Raw genomic sequence first — 18,253 nt, 5'->3', positions numbered from 1 at the left:
GCTTTCTGCTGATCTGTGTGTTGTTGATACGATAGTTAAATGTAGATATTTCACTATCCTGACGGGACTATATCAGTGGATACAGCTGTCTTTATATTCTGATCTTAAATGTTTCCTGTCACCGCAGTTTTCTTTGTCTAATTATTTAATAAAAATTATTTTTTTAAATCCGTTTTAAGATATCATGCACACTAAAAATGAAAATGTATTTACTGTTTTATTTGTTCAAATATTGTTTCCATTACCCAGTAGACCCAGGATTGGGCAGTTATCATATTGGCCGTGTTTTGCTCTCCCCGATTTCACATTGTCCAATTTCAACAGTGCCCAGCGTGGCAGACATTGCATCATGATCATATTATAAGAGATCAATATTACACAGTAAAGACATTGCACAGTGAAGCATACATCGCAGAGTGTTTACATTGCCCCAATAAACCACACAGTGCCCATTACAACAAGAATTTCTTAGTTTCTTGGTTTGCCCATGAAGCACATGTAATATTTTTTCACATAAGCTAATAAGGCACACATCGCTCACTTTACCAAATTCTCACACATCCCAGTTTCACGATGTCCCAGTAAATCACACATTGACACTTTCCACATTGCCACCTAAAGCACACGTTACCCAGTTATCACTTTGCCCTTTTCTAGAGTGGATGGGAGATTTGCCGCCAATGGAATCCCTTCAGGCTTGGTCATCCATTGTGTCAACGCGCAGACGTCACTACCCCAGAAATAATGACGGACCATCAGCCCTAACTGGGGTGGCCGATCCACCACCATGCATGGCCAAGTTACCTCTGAACAAGAGTGCCATGTACAGGGTGGCAGACAAACACAGAATGATAAGGATGGACCCTTAACATGCTTGACAACATCCAGAAGCATGTTTGGGAAATTAGATATGCGGGGATTGACAATATAACCCCATTTTGTGGCACAGTCTCAGTGTCCACAATTGCTAACAGAATTTTCAAGAGCAAAGACAGACATTAGCTGGTTTATAGAGGAGTGTTTCTCCACAAGTGACGGATTCTGCCACTTAGCTACAAAAACCTCCACCAGATAGGTGGACAGTTCTACACGTGGTGCGGGTCCTGCCACAACCTTGGCCGGGGAAGCAAATCCACTGGCAGGGCAAATGGACCATCTGCTGCCCAGACTATAGACCAGGCCACAAACTGCTAAACCCATTGTTCGATGAATTTACCCCTATAGTGTATATATTTTGTTGGTAAGCGTGTCAGTATTTGAAAGCACAAAGACATATTGTCATATGAACACAACAGTTGGTTGATGGAAGCAGGCAAAAATGAATTATAGATATACAATATGCAATGCAAAATGGGATTTTTTAAACCAGAGGACGTCACCATTCACAGAGATTTAGTTATTTCATGCATTTTTGACTCCTTTACCATATGTATTTCTTAGTCATTTTTGTTTCCTCAATAGAAAATCAAAAAGTATCTTAAAAAGTGTATCAGAGAGCGCCCTTACCCCACATACTGCGGCCTGCATCATGGCATCCAAGCCCCCCTCTGGAGCGTCGAGGTTGCCAGAGATGTGCTGCTTTCCAACCTCTTCTTGAAACTTTCTGCCGTCCCCCGTCAGGCTCAGGACATGTTTGTAAGCAAAGGGGGGCTGGCACGTGACCGAACGGTCTGTGCAGGGGTTCTTCAGCTTGTCTGGATGAGTGTTCACAAACGGCATGACCGTCTTATCCACGAAACAGCCAAAGCCTGGAGCCCGACAGAGAAGCCCAGAGAAATAAGAAAGCAAATGTTATCAATGGAAGTAAAGAGTACAAAGAATAAAAGAGCCACATTGCAAAAAAGAGCAGCATATTCAGAAGTCCAAATGCTTAGACACTGTGTAGATCCACCTTTCCTCTGAAGAGTATGTGCATGTGCACGAGGGAGCTGTATGACAACTAAGGCCATGTGCAACACCCAACAGAGCACAAGACAAGCCATGTTGGGAAGACTTTTAGAAATAAGACATTGTATCTGCTCCAGGAAGGACATAGGATGCAAGTGGTTGTAATGTAACTGATTACAGGATGATTGGCAGGATCCAGACAGCCAGACTCCACACCTTGCCAGCCACCAGCAGGCACAAACCCTAAGTCACCTACTTGTATTCGTGAAAGGCAGGACCGCAAAAAAGGATGGAGCTGAGCTGTAGGGCCTGGATCCCTCAATTTCTAGAGTAGGCACTGTCACAATAAGTGGCTGCCAACACGAGTTCAGGGAAAGGTAGTCCATCGTAGCACAGGGGAGTAGGGCCTGCTAGCATTCGATGCCACTCACCCAGCATTTTCAACTCAGGAACATCAGACTCAATCCTTCACTTAGTTGGATGCGAGAGGTAGGTGGAGGAGATTTGCCACAAATGTATTCGAATGATGTAGTTCCTGCCTCCCATTCTATTAAGACTATACCATGGTTTAATCAGGGTAGGGAGGAGTGTCCAGAGTGGCACAGTGGGCTAGATTGGTACCCGGGGGGATTTCCAGGTGTTAGACTATTTGCAAGCAGAATGATGTACACAGATATAATGTTGATGTGGTCTCCTTATAAGAGTTTATGTACCTGGTTTTGGAAAGCCATGGATCTTCATATTAATATTTGCCTTGCTGCAAGACAATATTATGTAAATAAACTTTCTGTGGTTTGGTGTATATTAACCTTCGTGTTCATGATTTTTTTGCCAAGGAAGACTCACATGGAGGGTTCTCAAGCCCACAACCAGGATGGATGCACTATGATTGTTTTGGAAAATAAAGTATTATGTCTCTGAAGTAAATGATAACCCCGTGGACTAGAATATGTTCCTTGTTCTGCACGTCAGTGGTAAACAGCCTCACGTGAATGTGGATGTAATGCCCTGCTGAGGAAATCAGACCGAAAAGTGCTTGAAGTAGGATGAAAAGGTTGGAGGCTCTGCCAAGGAGGTGTTGCTTAGTAAGAGCATCTAGAAGCATTTGCAAGAGGCGTATCCTCTGTAAATAAAGGGCATGCCCTTCCTAACGTGGAGTAAAATCCTATGATTGGTTGATTATTAAAAAAAAGTATTTTTTTACAGAACGAATAACTAAAATTAGCAAAGAACAATACTTAATAACACCTTTGACATAGCACATATAACAAGCCGCGGCCCTTCCAGGTAAGAGCGGTGGGCCGTGTGGGGGGTATTTATACGGACAATGACGACGGAAAATTAAATAAATAATTAATGCTCCGTCGTCATCATCCATCGAAATAACCCCCACATGGCCTCACCGCTCTTACCTGGACGGGTCGTGGCTGCATATAACATGTAAGCAGCACAACGTATTCAAATTAGTAATTTTACAGAATGGCTAGCAGGTGCATTTTAACAAAATCTCAACTTTAAAAACTGCCCATGTGAATAAGCTATAAGTACATGTCCAGTAAATATTTTAACACACAATTTGAGCATGTGACATGCATGTGACTGTTGTCATTTGCAATGATATTTCAGTGCAATACTTTGCTGGGAAAATCTATTTGTGAAAGTTTTTTCTCGCATTAAACACTGTCCACATATTACAATTTACAACGTTTTCCATAGAATTTCAAGAAATACGTAGAACTGAAGACCTGCATAATAACATACCCCTTGACTAAAGTGTTTTCCCTGGTTCAACTCCTATTTTTTTCTGGACTATTGTTATTCACAAAAAGGTAACATATAAATGTGTTTTCTGCTCAGATCAATCCATCTTACTGGAATTTACATTAACTCTTTACATTGGCATGGTCTTCTCTAAAATATGACATTCCTGGTGCATTCCAATAAAGTTGTGTTCATGGCATTTCCATAAGAAGTCTATGTTATGAATGGTTCTTTTCCACCCATTTGTAATAAATGTTATTAAAGTATGTACTGTAAAAAATGTCTGCTTACAGGTTTTCCCCCCACTCAACATTAATTGACCACTGGACAATAATCAAGTAGAGAAATCTTTTCAAAAAGGTTTTCCTGATTACACACAGGTAAAGGTGCGGTGACACTAAAATCATCCCTTACTCACCTATCTGAGCAGACGTGGTGATGGAGTTCAAGGCAGTCAGCAGGTCATTTCCAAGCTTTTTCACATTCTCAAGATCATCTTTCATGGAGTAGGAGAGGTCCATCAAGTAGTACATGTCGACAGGGTATCCCTCAGCACGGCGAAATCTCACAGTAAAATTTGCTGTTTGACCTGATGAGAAAAAGATAAAAACTATATTCAAACTTCTAACCTATTGAAGAAGGGTCTATCTGTAAAAACAGCTCGTTAGCTGGATTGAAACTAAACAAATCCTATCTCTCCAGTTCAATTTTAACTTCTTGTAGACCTGCCAGACGGGTCAAATATCAAGGCCCTTCTATTACTGCTTCATCCAAGTTTGGTGCTTTGTAAGGGATGGTGGGCTTGACTCACCTCGATTTTTTTCTGAGAACAAGAGTGACTCCCTTATGACTTACCCTTGACTTACGAGGTCTTGCAGACCATGGCTTGCCTCTGGAGAAGGTCCACCTGCTATATTCCGAGATCTCCGCCTGCCTGGTCGCGATCCAAGTGCCTACAGTGCATCCTCTAGTGAGATGGATGCACTTTAGGTACAGCTGAATGCCAAGCTAGCTGCTTTGTTGTTTCAGCCCTCTCAGAATAATGTTTGCCTTCAACAAAGAGAGTTTGTTTGTTCAAACACAAAAAGAAGATTTAAGGAGTTTTCTCCCAGTGTTTTGTGGCAATTGTTCGTATTCATTGTCCGGGACCGCTATGTCTCATCAGGTTAGGGGTTTCCGGTAAAGAGCCGAATAGGCAGCTGGTGCTACGCTGCTGGAAATGTAGTGCTTCCACCACTTCTAAATCATGCAGAGGAGCCATGAGTGTGATGGGACAGGAGCCGCGCTCATTTAAGGCAGAGCTCATGTTCCACCAAAATCTAAATAAACGATGCTCTTGCTTTAAAGTTTCCATGAGTAAGTCACACCTCATAGAATTTTTGTTTTTTAATAGGACAGTAAATGAGCATCTGAGTGAATGTTTTGTATGGGTCTTAAAGGAGAACTATCCACTTCTAGGCAATCCCTTCTGTCCAGCTCCTATGCTAGATGAGCTGAGAGGTATTTTCCTTTTGTGCAAACAGTATGCACGAGTCAGTTAATAATTGTTTCAGGGACGCTGATTGCAAAATATACAATGGTAGTGCATGGAAGCAGTACAAAACGATATGAATATTTAACTACATTGTGTGAGTAATTGGCTGGGTTGTACTATTTGTATTTTCATGAAAACGTATTTAACTTTGTCTAGAGCACTTTCCATACCGGCTCAGCCTAAGGCTATCTCCAGCGTGTCCGGCATGGCTCGCGGGTGGGTCAATAAGGGGGTCATACAAGGGCCGCTTGGAGGGGTCACCCTCATTTAATTTTTTTTTTTTTTTAATTACCAAGCCACCGGGGCTTGCGTCTCCGCTCCTGCTCTTCTCCGTCTCGGACGGAAGCACAGCCAGGCCCCACTGACCAATCACAGCGCTGCAATGCAGTGTTGTAATTGGTAGGCACCCATACTCCCCTGACCAATCACAATGCTGCAATTCAGAGTTGTGATTGGCTTTGAGTGTCATGGCTGGATGCTCAACCAAGGAATGGGAGCCTGGGCTTGTTCTCCATGCAGGCTGTAATGCAGCCTGCATGGAGAACGGGGAAAGTGCGCATGGCTGGTTTAGGCGGCCCGAGAGGGTTGACCAAACAGTCACTGCGCACTTAGGAGTGGGCAAACCACTCCTCCCCTGCACTTCTCCGAGAGCAGAGCAGCCCCCCGAACCGCCCGCTGGTAAAGAGGAAGGAAGCATAAAATAATAATACCTAAAAGTTATTATCATTTTATGTTTTCTCTTCTCGCACTGCTTGAAAGGAGTGGGGCGACACTCATCCGCCATAGCGGAGGAGCCGCCACTTGATATCTCTATGGTAAACTCATCATTTACAGTCTTATTAATGCAAACATATTTTAAAGATACTCTTCTACATGAATATTGTGCCAAAAGTGTCATGTGAAATGGCAGGACCACTTTAGTCAAAACGGCAGTGTTGGTTCACCTGCTATATCACGTTGCCTCAGTCAACATGTTCTTTATTTTTTAATTAAGAAACTCTGATATCAGGGTCAAGGGCGTAGCTTCAGGAGGGATGTTTGAAGTGTCACACCCCCAAAATAAATGCATTTTTGTCTTGGTGGTAGAGTCTGGAGGCCCTGAGTTGGGTCTGCTAAGTTGGTGTTGGTTTTTATCCTCATCCTGATTTCACTAATAGGCATGGGCGTCCGCAGAAATATTTCCAGGGGGGGGCTAACCTGGCAAATGAAGGGGCGTGGCTAATGTTAATCAATAGGGGCGGGGCTAAAATGGCAGACAATCAGGATCGGGTAATGCTAAGGCCAAGCTGAGAAAAAAAAGTAGTGAATTCTGCATTTGAAACTGGGCAAAAATTAGAGCACACATGAACCCTAAAATTACCCCCTGGCCTCTTAAAACTCATACATTCCCTGATCCCTCAAATTGTCCCCCTGGCACCCCAAAATCCATAACCCATACCCGCTCTCACCCCTAAAATTGTCCCCTTGGCACCCCAAAACCCATACCCGCCATGAACCCTAAAATGTCCCCCCCTTGCAGCCCAAAACCCATACCCACCCTGAACCCTAAAATTACCCCCCCCTGGCACTCCAAAACCCATACCTGCCCTGAACCCTAAAATGTCCCCCCTTGCATCCCAAAACCCATACCCACACTGAACCCTAAAATTACACCCCTGGTACCCCAAAACCCATACCCACACTGAACCCTAAAATTACCCCCGGCACACCAACACCCATACCCCCCAGGAACCCTCAAATTACCCACTGGCACCCCAAAACCCATACCCACCAGGACCGTAAAATGACCCCCTGGTACCCCAAAACCCATACCCCCCATGAACCCTAACATTATCCCCCTGGCACCCCAAAACCCATACCCACCCCTGAACCCTAAAATTACCCCTGCCCCTCAAAACCCATACCCACCCTGAACCCTAAAATTACCCCCCTGGTACCCCAAAACCCATACCCACCCTGAACCCTAAAATTATCCCCTGGCACCCCAAAACCCATACCCACACTGCACCCTAAAATTACCCCCTGGCACACCAACACCCATACCCGCCTGGAACCCTAAAATGACCCCCTGGCACCACAAAACCCATACCCACCCGGAACCCTAAAATGACCCCCTGGCACCCCAAAACCCATACCCACCCTGAACCCTAAAATTATCCCCTGGCACCCTAAAACACACACCCAACCTGAATCCTTAAGTTACCACCTGGCACCCCAAAAGCTGAACACTACGAGCTTACACTACATTTGCATATTCGGAGGGGACTGTCCTTGACGTTTCCATGCATGTAAGTCTAGAACACCGTTCACTTACAGTAACCTAGATATGCAGCCAGTAGGTAATTCTGATGCTGTAGAATGCATTAAAGTTACTGGAACCTACTTAAAAACTGCTGCCTGCTCTTCTGATACTATTCAGTGGAGTCGGGCTGATCAGCAGCACTGTCGTCCTGGCATCCAGCCCCTCCAGAAGGTCTCACTGTGTAGATAGATGTAGGTCAAATGTCTCCTGGTTTCTCCTTGCCTGGGCCTCCTCTACTTCTTCGTTGGTGCCCTTGGATGCAAAAAGAGACAGATCCATGGCCCTGTTCATCATTTATCTGGTGAGCAGCGCCGTGGATGTGTATTCCAAACAAGTGCACAGACAGCAGGGGGAAAGGGATGGCAGTGCAGGTGACGCTTTTCCTTTGTAAAGTAATTCCTGCTGGCGTCATAGCCCAGGGTTTGCTGTCTGTGCACTTGTATGGAATACGCATATATACAAGTGCACAGACAGCAAACCCTGGGCTATGACACCAGCAGAAATTCCTATACAAAAGAAAAGCATCACCTGCACTGGCCATCCCTTTCCCCCTGCTGTGCACATCTTCCCACTCCCACCCCATGCTCACATTCACAACACATCAAGTGCTTAGGTGAAATCCCTGCCTTCAGGCAAGAATATCACCTCGGTGGCACCAGTCTAAAAGAAAACAAAGGGTGGGGGCAGGGAGGGTCGCTGAAACCGTTCAGAGGCGGGCTGGCTCGGGCTGGTTCTGGGCCTCTCAGAAGGGGTCATAAAAATCACATTCTCGGATGCTGAGCATTCAACCATGGCTCGTTCTTTGCACCTGGTGGTGGCTCAGATCAAAGTAGGCGCTTTACAAGCGTAATATGCTACATGGAAATAATACAGAAACACAACCTCTGGGAAATGCTTAACGCTCTAAGGGAATGAAATATTAAGTAAAACGTCAAACACAAACAGGAACTAAATCGCTTACATGGATTGCCTTTTTACATTCATTATTTAGAAATCGATCAGTGTTTATGTCAGAATAAAGGGCATGACGTTAGAGCCCGACAAGGACCCGTTGCAACGTCCTCTGCGACCCGGGGGACCCGGCCAATTTAAAGCCCTGGCTGAGGGGTCACTTCAATGTGAGATGAAGATTGGCAACAAAAGGGCCCCCACATGCAGAAGATTTCTTGAGAAATCCCTGTTCTGGAATGGGACTGAGCAGGACGTTTGTGGCGGGGAAGGAGGCTCATGGTTCCCGCGCAGCTTGTAGCGTGTCTTGTCCCTGCTAGTGGAGGTGCGTGCTTCAGTCAAGCTTCTGGGCTTCAGCGTTTCACACTGTAAGTACCATGGATGCGTTGGTGAATGCTTTGCAGACACGTTTGGGTGAACTCTGTACTTTTAGTGACGTCATGTGTGAACGCTGCGCCCGAAGTGAACTCACCAGTTAATGTAGGGTGACCAACTGACGTGGCTGCAAATTCAGGATGGTAAGTGTAAAAATTCAGGACAAAGGGTCAAAATTCAGGACGAAAATTCAGGACAAAAGGTACGTTTTACAGAAACATCAGAGGAAGTTGCGCGATAGTATAAAAGTAAGTAAATAGACAACCACTTAAATACAAGTCAAAATAAGTTTATATCAAGTTGAGGCAATCGTGCACTTCACGGTTTTTTGGTATGCACACAGCTTTGAGCAACTGTGCAGGTCTTTTTGAGGTATTTCATATGATAATAATCTATTTATATGGTTACTGCACTGGGTTAGCCAGTCTGATGTTTTGTTTACAACTCATGGTCTTGAGCAGACATGTATGGTGCGAGAAGTGCTGAGGAAGATCTGCTTGGATAGACTTTGTTACCAGCATCTCTTACCTGAGTGCCATTGTGAGATGTAAAGCGGCAAGCATAGGTGATTTAAAGGGAGGATTGCTGTGATGAACCCACTGTAGGGAACGCATTATGGGTGTTTCAGCAAGTGGAACTTAAAATATGGAATCTGACTTTGCTTATGGGGGCTTCGTAGAGAGTTGACTAGCTGACGGAAGTCACAAAGGTGCTTTTCCCTGCAGCTTTCTTAAAGAAGGCACTGTCAATACACTATCACATAGTTTATTTTTGACACCTTGCCTATTGTTACAAACACAATATACATCTCAAGCACAGCTTATGGCACTATGAGGCTCTCCCTAAAACCTTACACCTAAAACAAAGCATGCAAACATTTACAATTACTAGTGTAACATTCAAGTGGTAGTTGGGTGTCACTCAAAATGTCGTATGTATGATGTATGAATCCCACACATAAGTACACAGCAAATACAGAATAGTAATACATAGGCAAGGGAATAGCCAGAAAATTGAAATACTTCCCACTTTGAACTAAAGCTCTTATGGCACCAAGAAAGCAAAGTAAGTCATCATAACCCTCCCCAGAAGGGGTATATTGTCCAGGGATCTAGTCATTCATCCTTCCATCAAACCCCTGACAGCTACCATTTCAAATGTACTTTCTGTTATCTATTAGTGTTTTCATCTACCATTCAGTCTTTCACCATTCATTCTGTTCTTCCAACTGTGTTCCCATCCATATCCAAACCTTTTCAACCATTTGCAAACCTATCCAACGTCTATTTGTCCATCCATCATTTCACTCCTCCATTTACCCTTTCACCCAATCCATCCATCATCCATCCACCCTTTCACCCAATCCATCCTTTCACTCATCCATCCACTCTTTCACCAATCCATCCATTCACTCACTCATCCATCCAACCATTTACCCTTTCACCTAAGCCATCTTTTCACTCATCCATCCACTCGTCCACCCATCCATCCACTCCTCCATCCAACCACTTACCCTTTCACCACTCCAGCCACCATTTCACTTATCCATCCATCAACCATCCACCCTTTCACCCAATCCATCCTTTCACTCATCCATCACCCATCCACCCTTTCACCCGATCCATCCTCTCACTCATCCACCCACTCATCTATCCAGCCATTTACCTTTTCACCCAAGCCACCCTTTCACTCATTCATCCAGGCTTTCACCCATCCATCCAGTCATCCATCCATCCATACATTCACCCTTTCACTTATTAATTCATCAATCCATCCATCATTTCTCTCATCCATCCACCCATTCACTCGCCCATCATCCACCCTTTCACTCATCAATCCATCCTTTTACTGATCTATCTTTCATAGTTGGTGGTGTGAAGGGTGGGAAACCCCGTGGACAGCGCACACGTGCACACTACTGTTCTTTCACATCCCCTACTGCTCACCTTTCCAATCCCAATCCAGGTGAAGAGAGCACAGAACATGAGGCGCTGCACAATACAGTGAAGACCGCTCGTGTTGCGTCTCATAAAATCAAGGGCTTCAGCTGTATTGAACGTGCCACAATCACCCTCTGGGCCCATACCACTCCCGGTACCTTGGAGAGGAGATTGGCAGTGTTTCTCAGGGACTCTGGTGCTCGACTGCGGAATTGTAATGCAGCCTTCCGAGGTTGCAGGACGGTAGTGGAGATAGCGCTGCTCCTCCTTCATGGCCCGAGTTTCGGCGCTCAAACACCAGTATTGTGAGTGCAGGAGTGCGAGCTTTCAAGCCTCGTCACGATCGGCTGGATCGGCCACACACTTAGACATAGAGCAGGTTGTTAGCAAGGCAGCTTCGTTTACGAGCGGCCTTGCAAGGGGGGGTTCTTTAGTGGCTGATGGCAATTTTGAATACAGAGGGATGGTGCCTCCAAGTGTCACTCAACTCTAGGACTGTTTAATGCTGTGGCTCCCCTGACTGGGGGGCGCACTGAAGGACACACACACTGCCATTCCGTTTAAAGGGGGGGGACACTCTGTCTGCTAACTTGAAATCAGGTTCTCCCAAGCAAAGCGCTCCACACACTGTGAAAAATAACAACTAGTTGAAGACGCATTCGCTCCCCCCTGGGAATGCAGCCATGGACTCCCAGGGGGGCGCGCCCCACCGTTTGAATACCTCTGTTTTAAGCTAAGGGCTATCGAGGTTCCAGGGTGGGAAGTATGCCTTAGCAGCCCAAACTGGCCATTGTCATTCTGTATGTGATAATGAGCCACAGACAGAATGACAATGGGCGGGAGGGGCTGCGAGAAGGAGTGCGAGGCGCCGCGTCAGGGAGTTGAGGCCTCTGGAAGAGAACAGCTCTGCTCCCTGCAGGGCCCAGAATTACAGAGAAACAGCGTCTGTAAAAGCAAGGGCGTCTGCAGGGGGGGGGGCAAGGAGGGGCACTCCAGGGGGGGCAAGCTCCCCTCCTTGCCCCCCCCCCCCTGCGGACGCCCATGCTAATAGGTTTTAACTTGTTCGTTTTGGATCAGCAATTTAAAGATATATATATACATATAGTGACCATTTAACTAACAAAATTGTAAATCTGCACCCATGGATATACTCCTTGAACGGGTGCAGATTTACTATGTTTTTTTAAATTCACAAAACTTGTTAGCAGTAGGCTAGGAAAGGTGTGTCAATCTCAGGTTTCCAGGCACATTAGTGGCAATCAAACACTTAAAAGGTGATAGGACGAAAGCTTACAAATAGTTGAACCACTGGCAATCGTTCGGGGTAGCAGACCAACCCATCGTTTTGACACATTAGACAAAGGGCCTGATTTAGTGTTTGGTGGATAGAGTAAATCTAGACAAGTGGCAGGGGACTTTACATCTGCCATGTTGCCTTTCTTTCTCCTTCCAAATTTAGAAATGTCAGAGGACATCTCTATACATTGGCAAGGACCACTGTCATGGTGGTTTCTATCAATGTAAGAAAAGTTTGATGGACAGCTCCATCAAATATGATTGCCATCCCTCAAATTTTTCCAAAGTTTTTTATTTCTCAGAAGCATACTGCTGAAATGGGAGGTTTTTTTAATGGAAAATAAAAAAACTAATGACCCCTACACCATGGGAGTTTTCGTACATGGTATTGGGAATTGTTTCTTTTTTCTACTGTCCCTCACTACCAGGATATACCTGGCGATGAGGGGCAGAAAAAAGCCATCTGACCATCGACTCTAAATATGGTGGATAGTCGGATATACCTACTCCATTGGGCCATCAGTTAAAGTTTTATGTCATCAGGGTAAAATTGCAGTCTGCAATAGAGTTCCATCTCCGTCAAGCTGTAAATCAGCCCCAGAGGTGCATCTAATGCAAATCAGTACTGACCATGCTCCTCACGCAAACAGTCCTTTCGAACCTTGATCTCTCACCCATTCACCCCGCAGCCCATTCTCTTTTTAGTTGGGAAATTTGAGATTTACTCCCTCTGAATCTCACTGACTAAGCTACGCCCCTGATTAGAATACATTTCTAAAAGCAAAAAAGCTAAGTCCCAAGATGTTGTGCGTTATTTACCTTGTCTGGAGGGCATTGTTGTTTTAATCATGCACATGGTGGTCATCCCATGCAAGTGATAAGAGTCGGATGTTTTGGTCTGACTGATGGATGATTTTTTGGAAATATAATTAGTTTTTTGTTTAGGTGAAAATAGTCCTGCTACAAATACAGCTGACAGGTCTCCCAATTTCATGAATGGTGGGCACATCTGTGGTGCTGGAACAATTTTCAAGAGGGGGGCTGCTACTACCAATCTTATATCACTGGAGTCACAGAGAGTGTAAAAAATACAAGCATCATACAAAGAAGTATAGCAAATGAGAGACGCCAATTCAGCCAGAGAGTGGTAAGGTTGCAATATTTAGCCAGTGGAGAATGTTGGGGCACTCTGTTGCAAATATGCTACTAAAGCTTGGTCTGGTAGTGCACTGTGATTTTGAGGTAGCACATTGTCCATTGAAACAGCAATAGAATTCCCACTGATGTGCAGTTGTACTGATAACCAAGGGTGCAGATTTACAAGCCCCGTAGCCACATTTGCGTCGCCGTTGCGTCACTTTTGTGACGCAGTGGCGGCGCAAAGCCAGCGCCATGCTGCGGGGTATTTACAACGTGACGCATCTAGGGTGATGCGTTACGTTGTAAAGCCCTGCGCCACATGAGGGCGTTCCGGCGCGGGAGGCGTTCCGGCGCAGGAACGCCTCCTAAAAGTAGCTGAGTGAAATCTATAAGAGTTCACTCAGTCACTTTTACGGCCATGCTGTGTCAAAACCCTGCGCCTGCTTGAAGCAGGCGTAAGGATTGACGCAGCATGCTAGGCATAGGGGCACTCCGAGCCTTGCTGGAGCTGCGATGCGCTTGCGACGCGACTCCAGCAATGCGTCACCTTTACGGCAGCAGTTGCGTCACGCATCTGTCTATTCTTGCCCCATGGTGCACCGTATTGTAAATGCGGCGCATCCATGGTGGCGCAAGAGGTGTCTGCCGTGACGCAAAATAACTGGCGCATCCCTGCTGATGTGCAGGGATGCGCCAGTTATTGTAAATCTGCCCCCAAGTATCTTGATTTGTTTTGATCTTCTTAAAAGTTTGTTTCCATCACAATTCAGAATTAGAAAAGCATGTGCTTCATTTGTGCATTCCCAACTGCTGATATGTTTTGAAATATTTGTACAGCTCATTTACAGGTATTTAAATGTTGTTCTGTGTTGAAAAGAAAGTGACATCCAATAGCCTTTCTTTTCACATTCCCTGTACCCCAGCAAGATTGTCAGATGGTAAACTTTACCGTACATGTTAAAAGAAGAATCAGTCATTTGTCAGAAGATAGGGCCAGACATTTGGCCTCTGTCTTTGAACATATAGCAAATGTGATGAGATAAATACAAAATGTAAAGGGATCCTTATCATTCACCTTCTGAACTCCAGCATGTTATTTTTGTGGGTGCTGAGGCGCTCCCCACACACCTATGTCCTGTGCCTTCTTAACCTCTATTCTTATACAAATACCCATCCAGTCTGATATTATTATCACGTGGAGGGCCGGGCTGACGTACGGCCCATGGACATATCAGCCAAGGACGCATACAAATAGGTAGTGAGAAAAAGATGTGTCTTAAGTGTCTCATCATGAGTGACGGGGATCGGTGGAGTGGCCTCTACCTTGCAATTCTGTCACGCGGTATTGAAGGAGAGAGGAAGAGGAGGAGCCAAATAGGAAGAGATCAACATTCTGGAGGGGAACAAGAAATGCAGACCTGCTTGGACACTAGCCCCAAGCAGGTGAACGGCCTCAATATCCAACAGGACCAAAAAAGTACATGTTCACCATCTGCATGCATCAGCCACCTTGGAGAGCACAATATAACGTCGTTTTTCCTGACCACTGGAGGTTCTGCCATTCCCTAATATTTGTATTCACAAACCTAATGATAATTTAGCAAGCTCAAGATTTCGCAGTCAAGGCAGTACAGAGACTCCTTATGTTTGAACGTTTGTCTGAAGTTTGGAGGAAGCTGCAGGGGGCGCGGTACCTTCCCTATCTCCTCTCCAACACGCTCTCTTCTCCTAGAAATTGTGCAGCGACTGTATGTTTAAAATATTAAGAGGAAACGTTTTGGATAGCGTTACTTCTTTGATCTGGACCGCAGGTTTTCACATAACCTTGCTTATTATTTTGGGTTTTGCAGACTGCCTTAGCTCCGTGAAAGCTTTTAGGCAGTTCTGAATGTTCCTAAATGGTCTATTATGTATTTATCTTCTAAATGAGTACATAGCAAAAATCAATCTTAAATGAGCTCAAACTGTGAGGAACAGGTTGGGGGTTCGAGGGTGCCATTGTGCCATGATGGAAGCTCTCCTGCAAGCCCTATAACACAGCCATGCTAATACCTAAATTATTAGGGCAAATCCCAAACTTTAGAGGTGGATGTCACAGCTGTGACAGTGGTGAGGATGCCTTAACATTTGCTGGGGTTTTGCACTAGCAAAGTTTGGAAGCTGGAAGTCTGCATGTTGAACACATGTCACAAGGTACCCACGATCCCATCGATATCTAGGATGACCCACTCGTGGCACCCGCAAGAGCACTGACTGACGGGCTCTTCCGGGTGTCGGAGCTGGCATGCCCTAATAGCTACGAGTGACACGTACCTTCGACGGGCTCTTCCGGGTGTCGGAGCTGGCATGCCCTAATAGCTACGAGTGACACGTACCTTCCAGCAGGCACTTGTGGCTGAGTGCTGCCTGTGGCTTGATCATGCTCCTTCATGAATATAGCAATCAATGAGCCAGAAGGAGGGGACATGTGTGCAGACAGTGTGTTGTATGGCCTTCTTGAACTAGTGCGGTCACATTTACTGTGGTTTTCACTCTTTAAGACAGGTCTTGGATCATGACATAAAGTGAAATAGGCATTGTGAGTTTAATGGAGGAGCTCACAGATCTTTCAAACTTTCCAGTGCATTAGTCAAAGGATTCGCTGGAATTCTTACCTGGTCGTAGGTTGAGCCGAATGTTCCTGGGAACTAGTTGAACCAAATTGGACAGTCGGTCGTTGCCTACGGCAATGCGGTTGCTCTGTGGTGACACAATATCCGTCTCGCTGCATCCCCTCTGCCCCAGCTGCCGGGTGGTGTCACATCTTGCTGAATCGGGCTCCCCTGCTTTTGTGAAGTTCTGGGCAATGCAAATATTTAAGATATTTATGAAAGTAAGAAGCATGATTGAATGAGTATTTCTGTCTCTTCTTTTAATCGAGCTCTAACCCTGTGATTCAGAGCATTGCCTCGTGGTACTTATAAAGTCGTCATCAGCAGAGGGCCTATTAGAGCTTCAGATTTGTAGCTGCTAAAATTCACAAATAAATCTGGAAAAAATTAGAACCTTTTACAAGAAATTGCCAGAATAGCGTATCCATGATAATAGTGATCTGCCAAAGATTTAGAATGTGCCTTTCCTCAGGCTAATTCTGATGGAGGTATGATGGGGTTTAGGAAAAGCATCAACATATCGAATTGCCAAAGACCTGCCCTCCAGAGGTCGGGTTCTTCTTTAAGTTCATATTATAAATATCTTACACAAACATGGATACAGTCTCAGGAAGTTCTCCATAGTAATTTACCATACAGTGGTGACAAAGACTCTGGATCCCCTGTACCATTCATGACAGCTTCAATACAGTAACAGGCCCTGGTGCTGAAACAATTTTCAGAGTGGAGGCGCAGCCATCAATGTTACATCGCTGAAGTCATTAATAGCATTTTAGGCGTCACACGCAAAGAGTAAATATATCAAATATATTTAGCAGGACAGTGATATGGTGTGTAGTATATAGCCAGGGTTGCTTTTTGCAGTGCACTGTGACAAGCATCTACCTGAAGCATGGAGCGGCAGCGCACTGTCATTTACACACAGCACATTTCCCATTTGCTCAGACATACAACTATTTACTGATAAAAAGTGCAGAAGCCGCAATGTGTTAAAGTTTGAGTTTCAGGAAATAAGTAAGTCTTGATTTATTTTGATCCTATTAAATTATTTGTCCCCATAACTAGAACTACACAGAAACTTTGCTTCATTTATGCTTTCTGAACTGGTGACATATTCTGAAACATTTGAAATTGTACACTTCATTTACAGGTACTATATTTTAATATGTGTTAGAAAAATGACAACTACTGTACCCCTGCAAGAGTGCCACATAGTTCACTTTACTAAATCATCTGGCTCTGCAGATAGCGAGAGTAAACACCAATCTCCACGTTAAAAGAAAAACAGGCATCTGCCCGAACGTATTGCCTGACATTGGACCTCTGTCTTTGAAGCACAGCACATGTTATCAGATAAAAACGAAATGTAAAGGTTCTTTATTGCTCAGTCACCTCCTAAAATTCAGCATGGGTATTCTGAGGGTGCTGGGGCACCCCAGCACGCCCACTTCCAGCCTCTACAGGCTCTGTGGAAAGGTTCAAGGCAGATAACACTGTTTTTAACACTAATGTTATCCCATGTACAGAAGTATTAAACAAAATATCCATAGTTTTATACCGAAATTAATAAAATAAAAAACGTGCACCAGAGCGCTGTTCAGCAATGCTAAAGCCAAATGCGACTTCACCCACGATGTCTATGTATCTGCATAAAACTGCCAAAGGCCGTACTACGGAATGTGAACCCCGCACCAAAGACGTATTTAGATTATTGGTACACATAGTACTCAGACAGACAAACACTGTGCAATATGCACATCGTGCCACTCTACGTGCTCGCTTGTGACAGGGAATGCACATGTGATACAGAGTTTATCTCCGTGAACCAAGACTGCATACCATGTGCACGGGGTTCATAGTGGGGTCTTTTGCTTATGGATAGAGATGGGGCGGAACAAATGGGTGAATTCTGGGCACAGCAGTGCTGAAAGTGCACAGTAACAGGGGAGCGTGCTTATGCATAGGAGAGGGTACAGGAATCTCCGGATGATGTGTTCTAGCAGCATGAGAAGTTTCAGCTGCAGAAGGGTCCTATTTTGGAGATGTGAGGGGGGTTCCTGAGGCTGATGCTGATCGAGGGGTCCCGGGAGCAGCCATGATCGGACATTTCACTACCTAAAGAACGACAGATCAGCATTAGATACCCTCAAAAGTCACACGGGCAAACCATAACCCTCCTATTGATAATTATTGTACAGCTGTACTCAAGCAGCGTCTAATTTGTGCCAGTGGTTGCAGGTGTTTGGCAAAGAGACAGACAGGTAAACAGTGGCAAAGGGAAAACATAAGGGATTAAAAAGAAACTGCAAGTCTGAGATAAAGAGGCTGGAACCATAGGGTGGTGGAAGAATGAGTCATGAGGTGGAATCAAGACTAGACAACCTCTGTATTTGGCAATTTGGACATTCTGCAGCGCCTA

General features: G+C 44.9%; 1 protein-coding gene across 1 annotated transcript in view; it reads right to left on the bottom strand.

Moving 5' to 3' along the window:
• Positions 1-18,253, bottom strand: part of ITGB2 (integrin subunit beta 2) — a 332,357-nt gene that overhangs the window by 162,410 nt on the left and 151,694 nt on the right. The window contains exons 4-6 of the mRNA XM_085648635.1: positions 15,838-16,021; positions 4,067-4,237; positions 1,507-1,748 (exon numbers count right to left, since the gene is read on the bottom strand). Of these exons, the coding sequence (XP_085504761.1) occupies positions 1,507-1,748; positions 4,067-4,237; positions 15,838-16,021 (597 nt within the window). The remainder of the gene's footprint in view (positions 1-1,506; positions 1,749-4,066; positions 4,238-15,837; positions 16,022-18,253) is intronic.

Source organism: Triturus cristatus, chromosome 3_2 (genome assembly GCF_964204655.1).
Source record: "Triturus cristatus chromosome 3_2, aTriCri1.1, whole genome shotgun sequence".
In the NCBI taxonomy this organism is placed as follows: domain Eukaryota; kingdom Metazoa; phylum Chordata; class Amphibia; order Caudata; family Salamandridae; genus Triturus; species Triturus cristatus.
The sequence above is the reverse complement of the archived record's forward strand: the minus strand, read 5'-3'. Positions and strand labels throughout refer to the sequence as shown.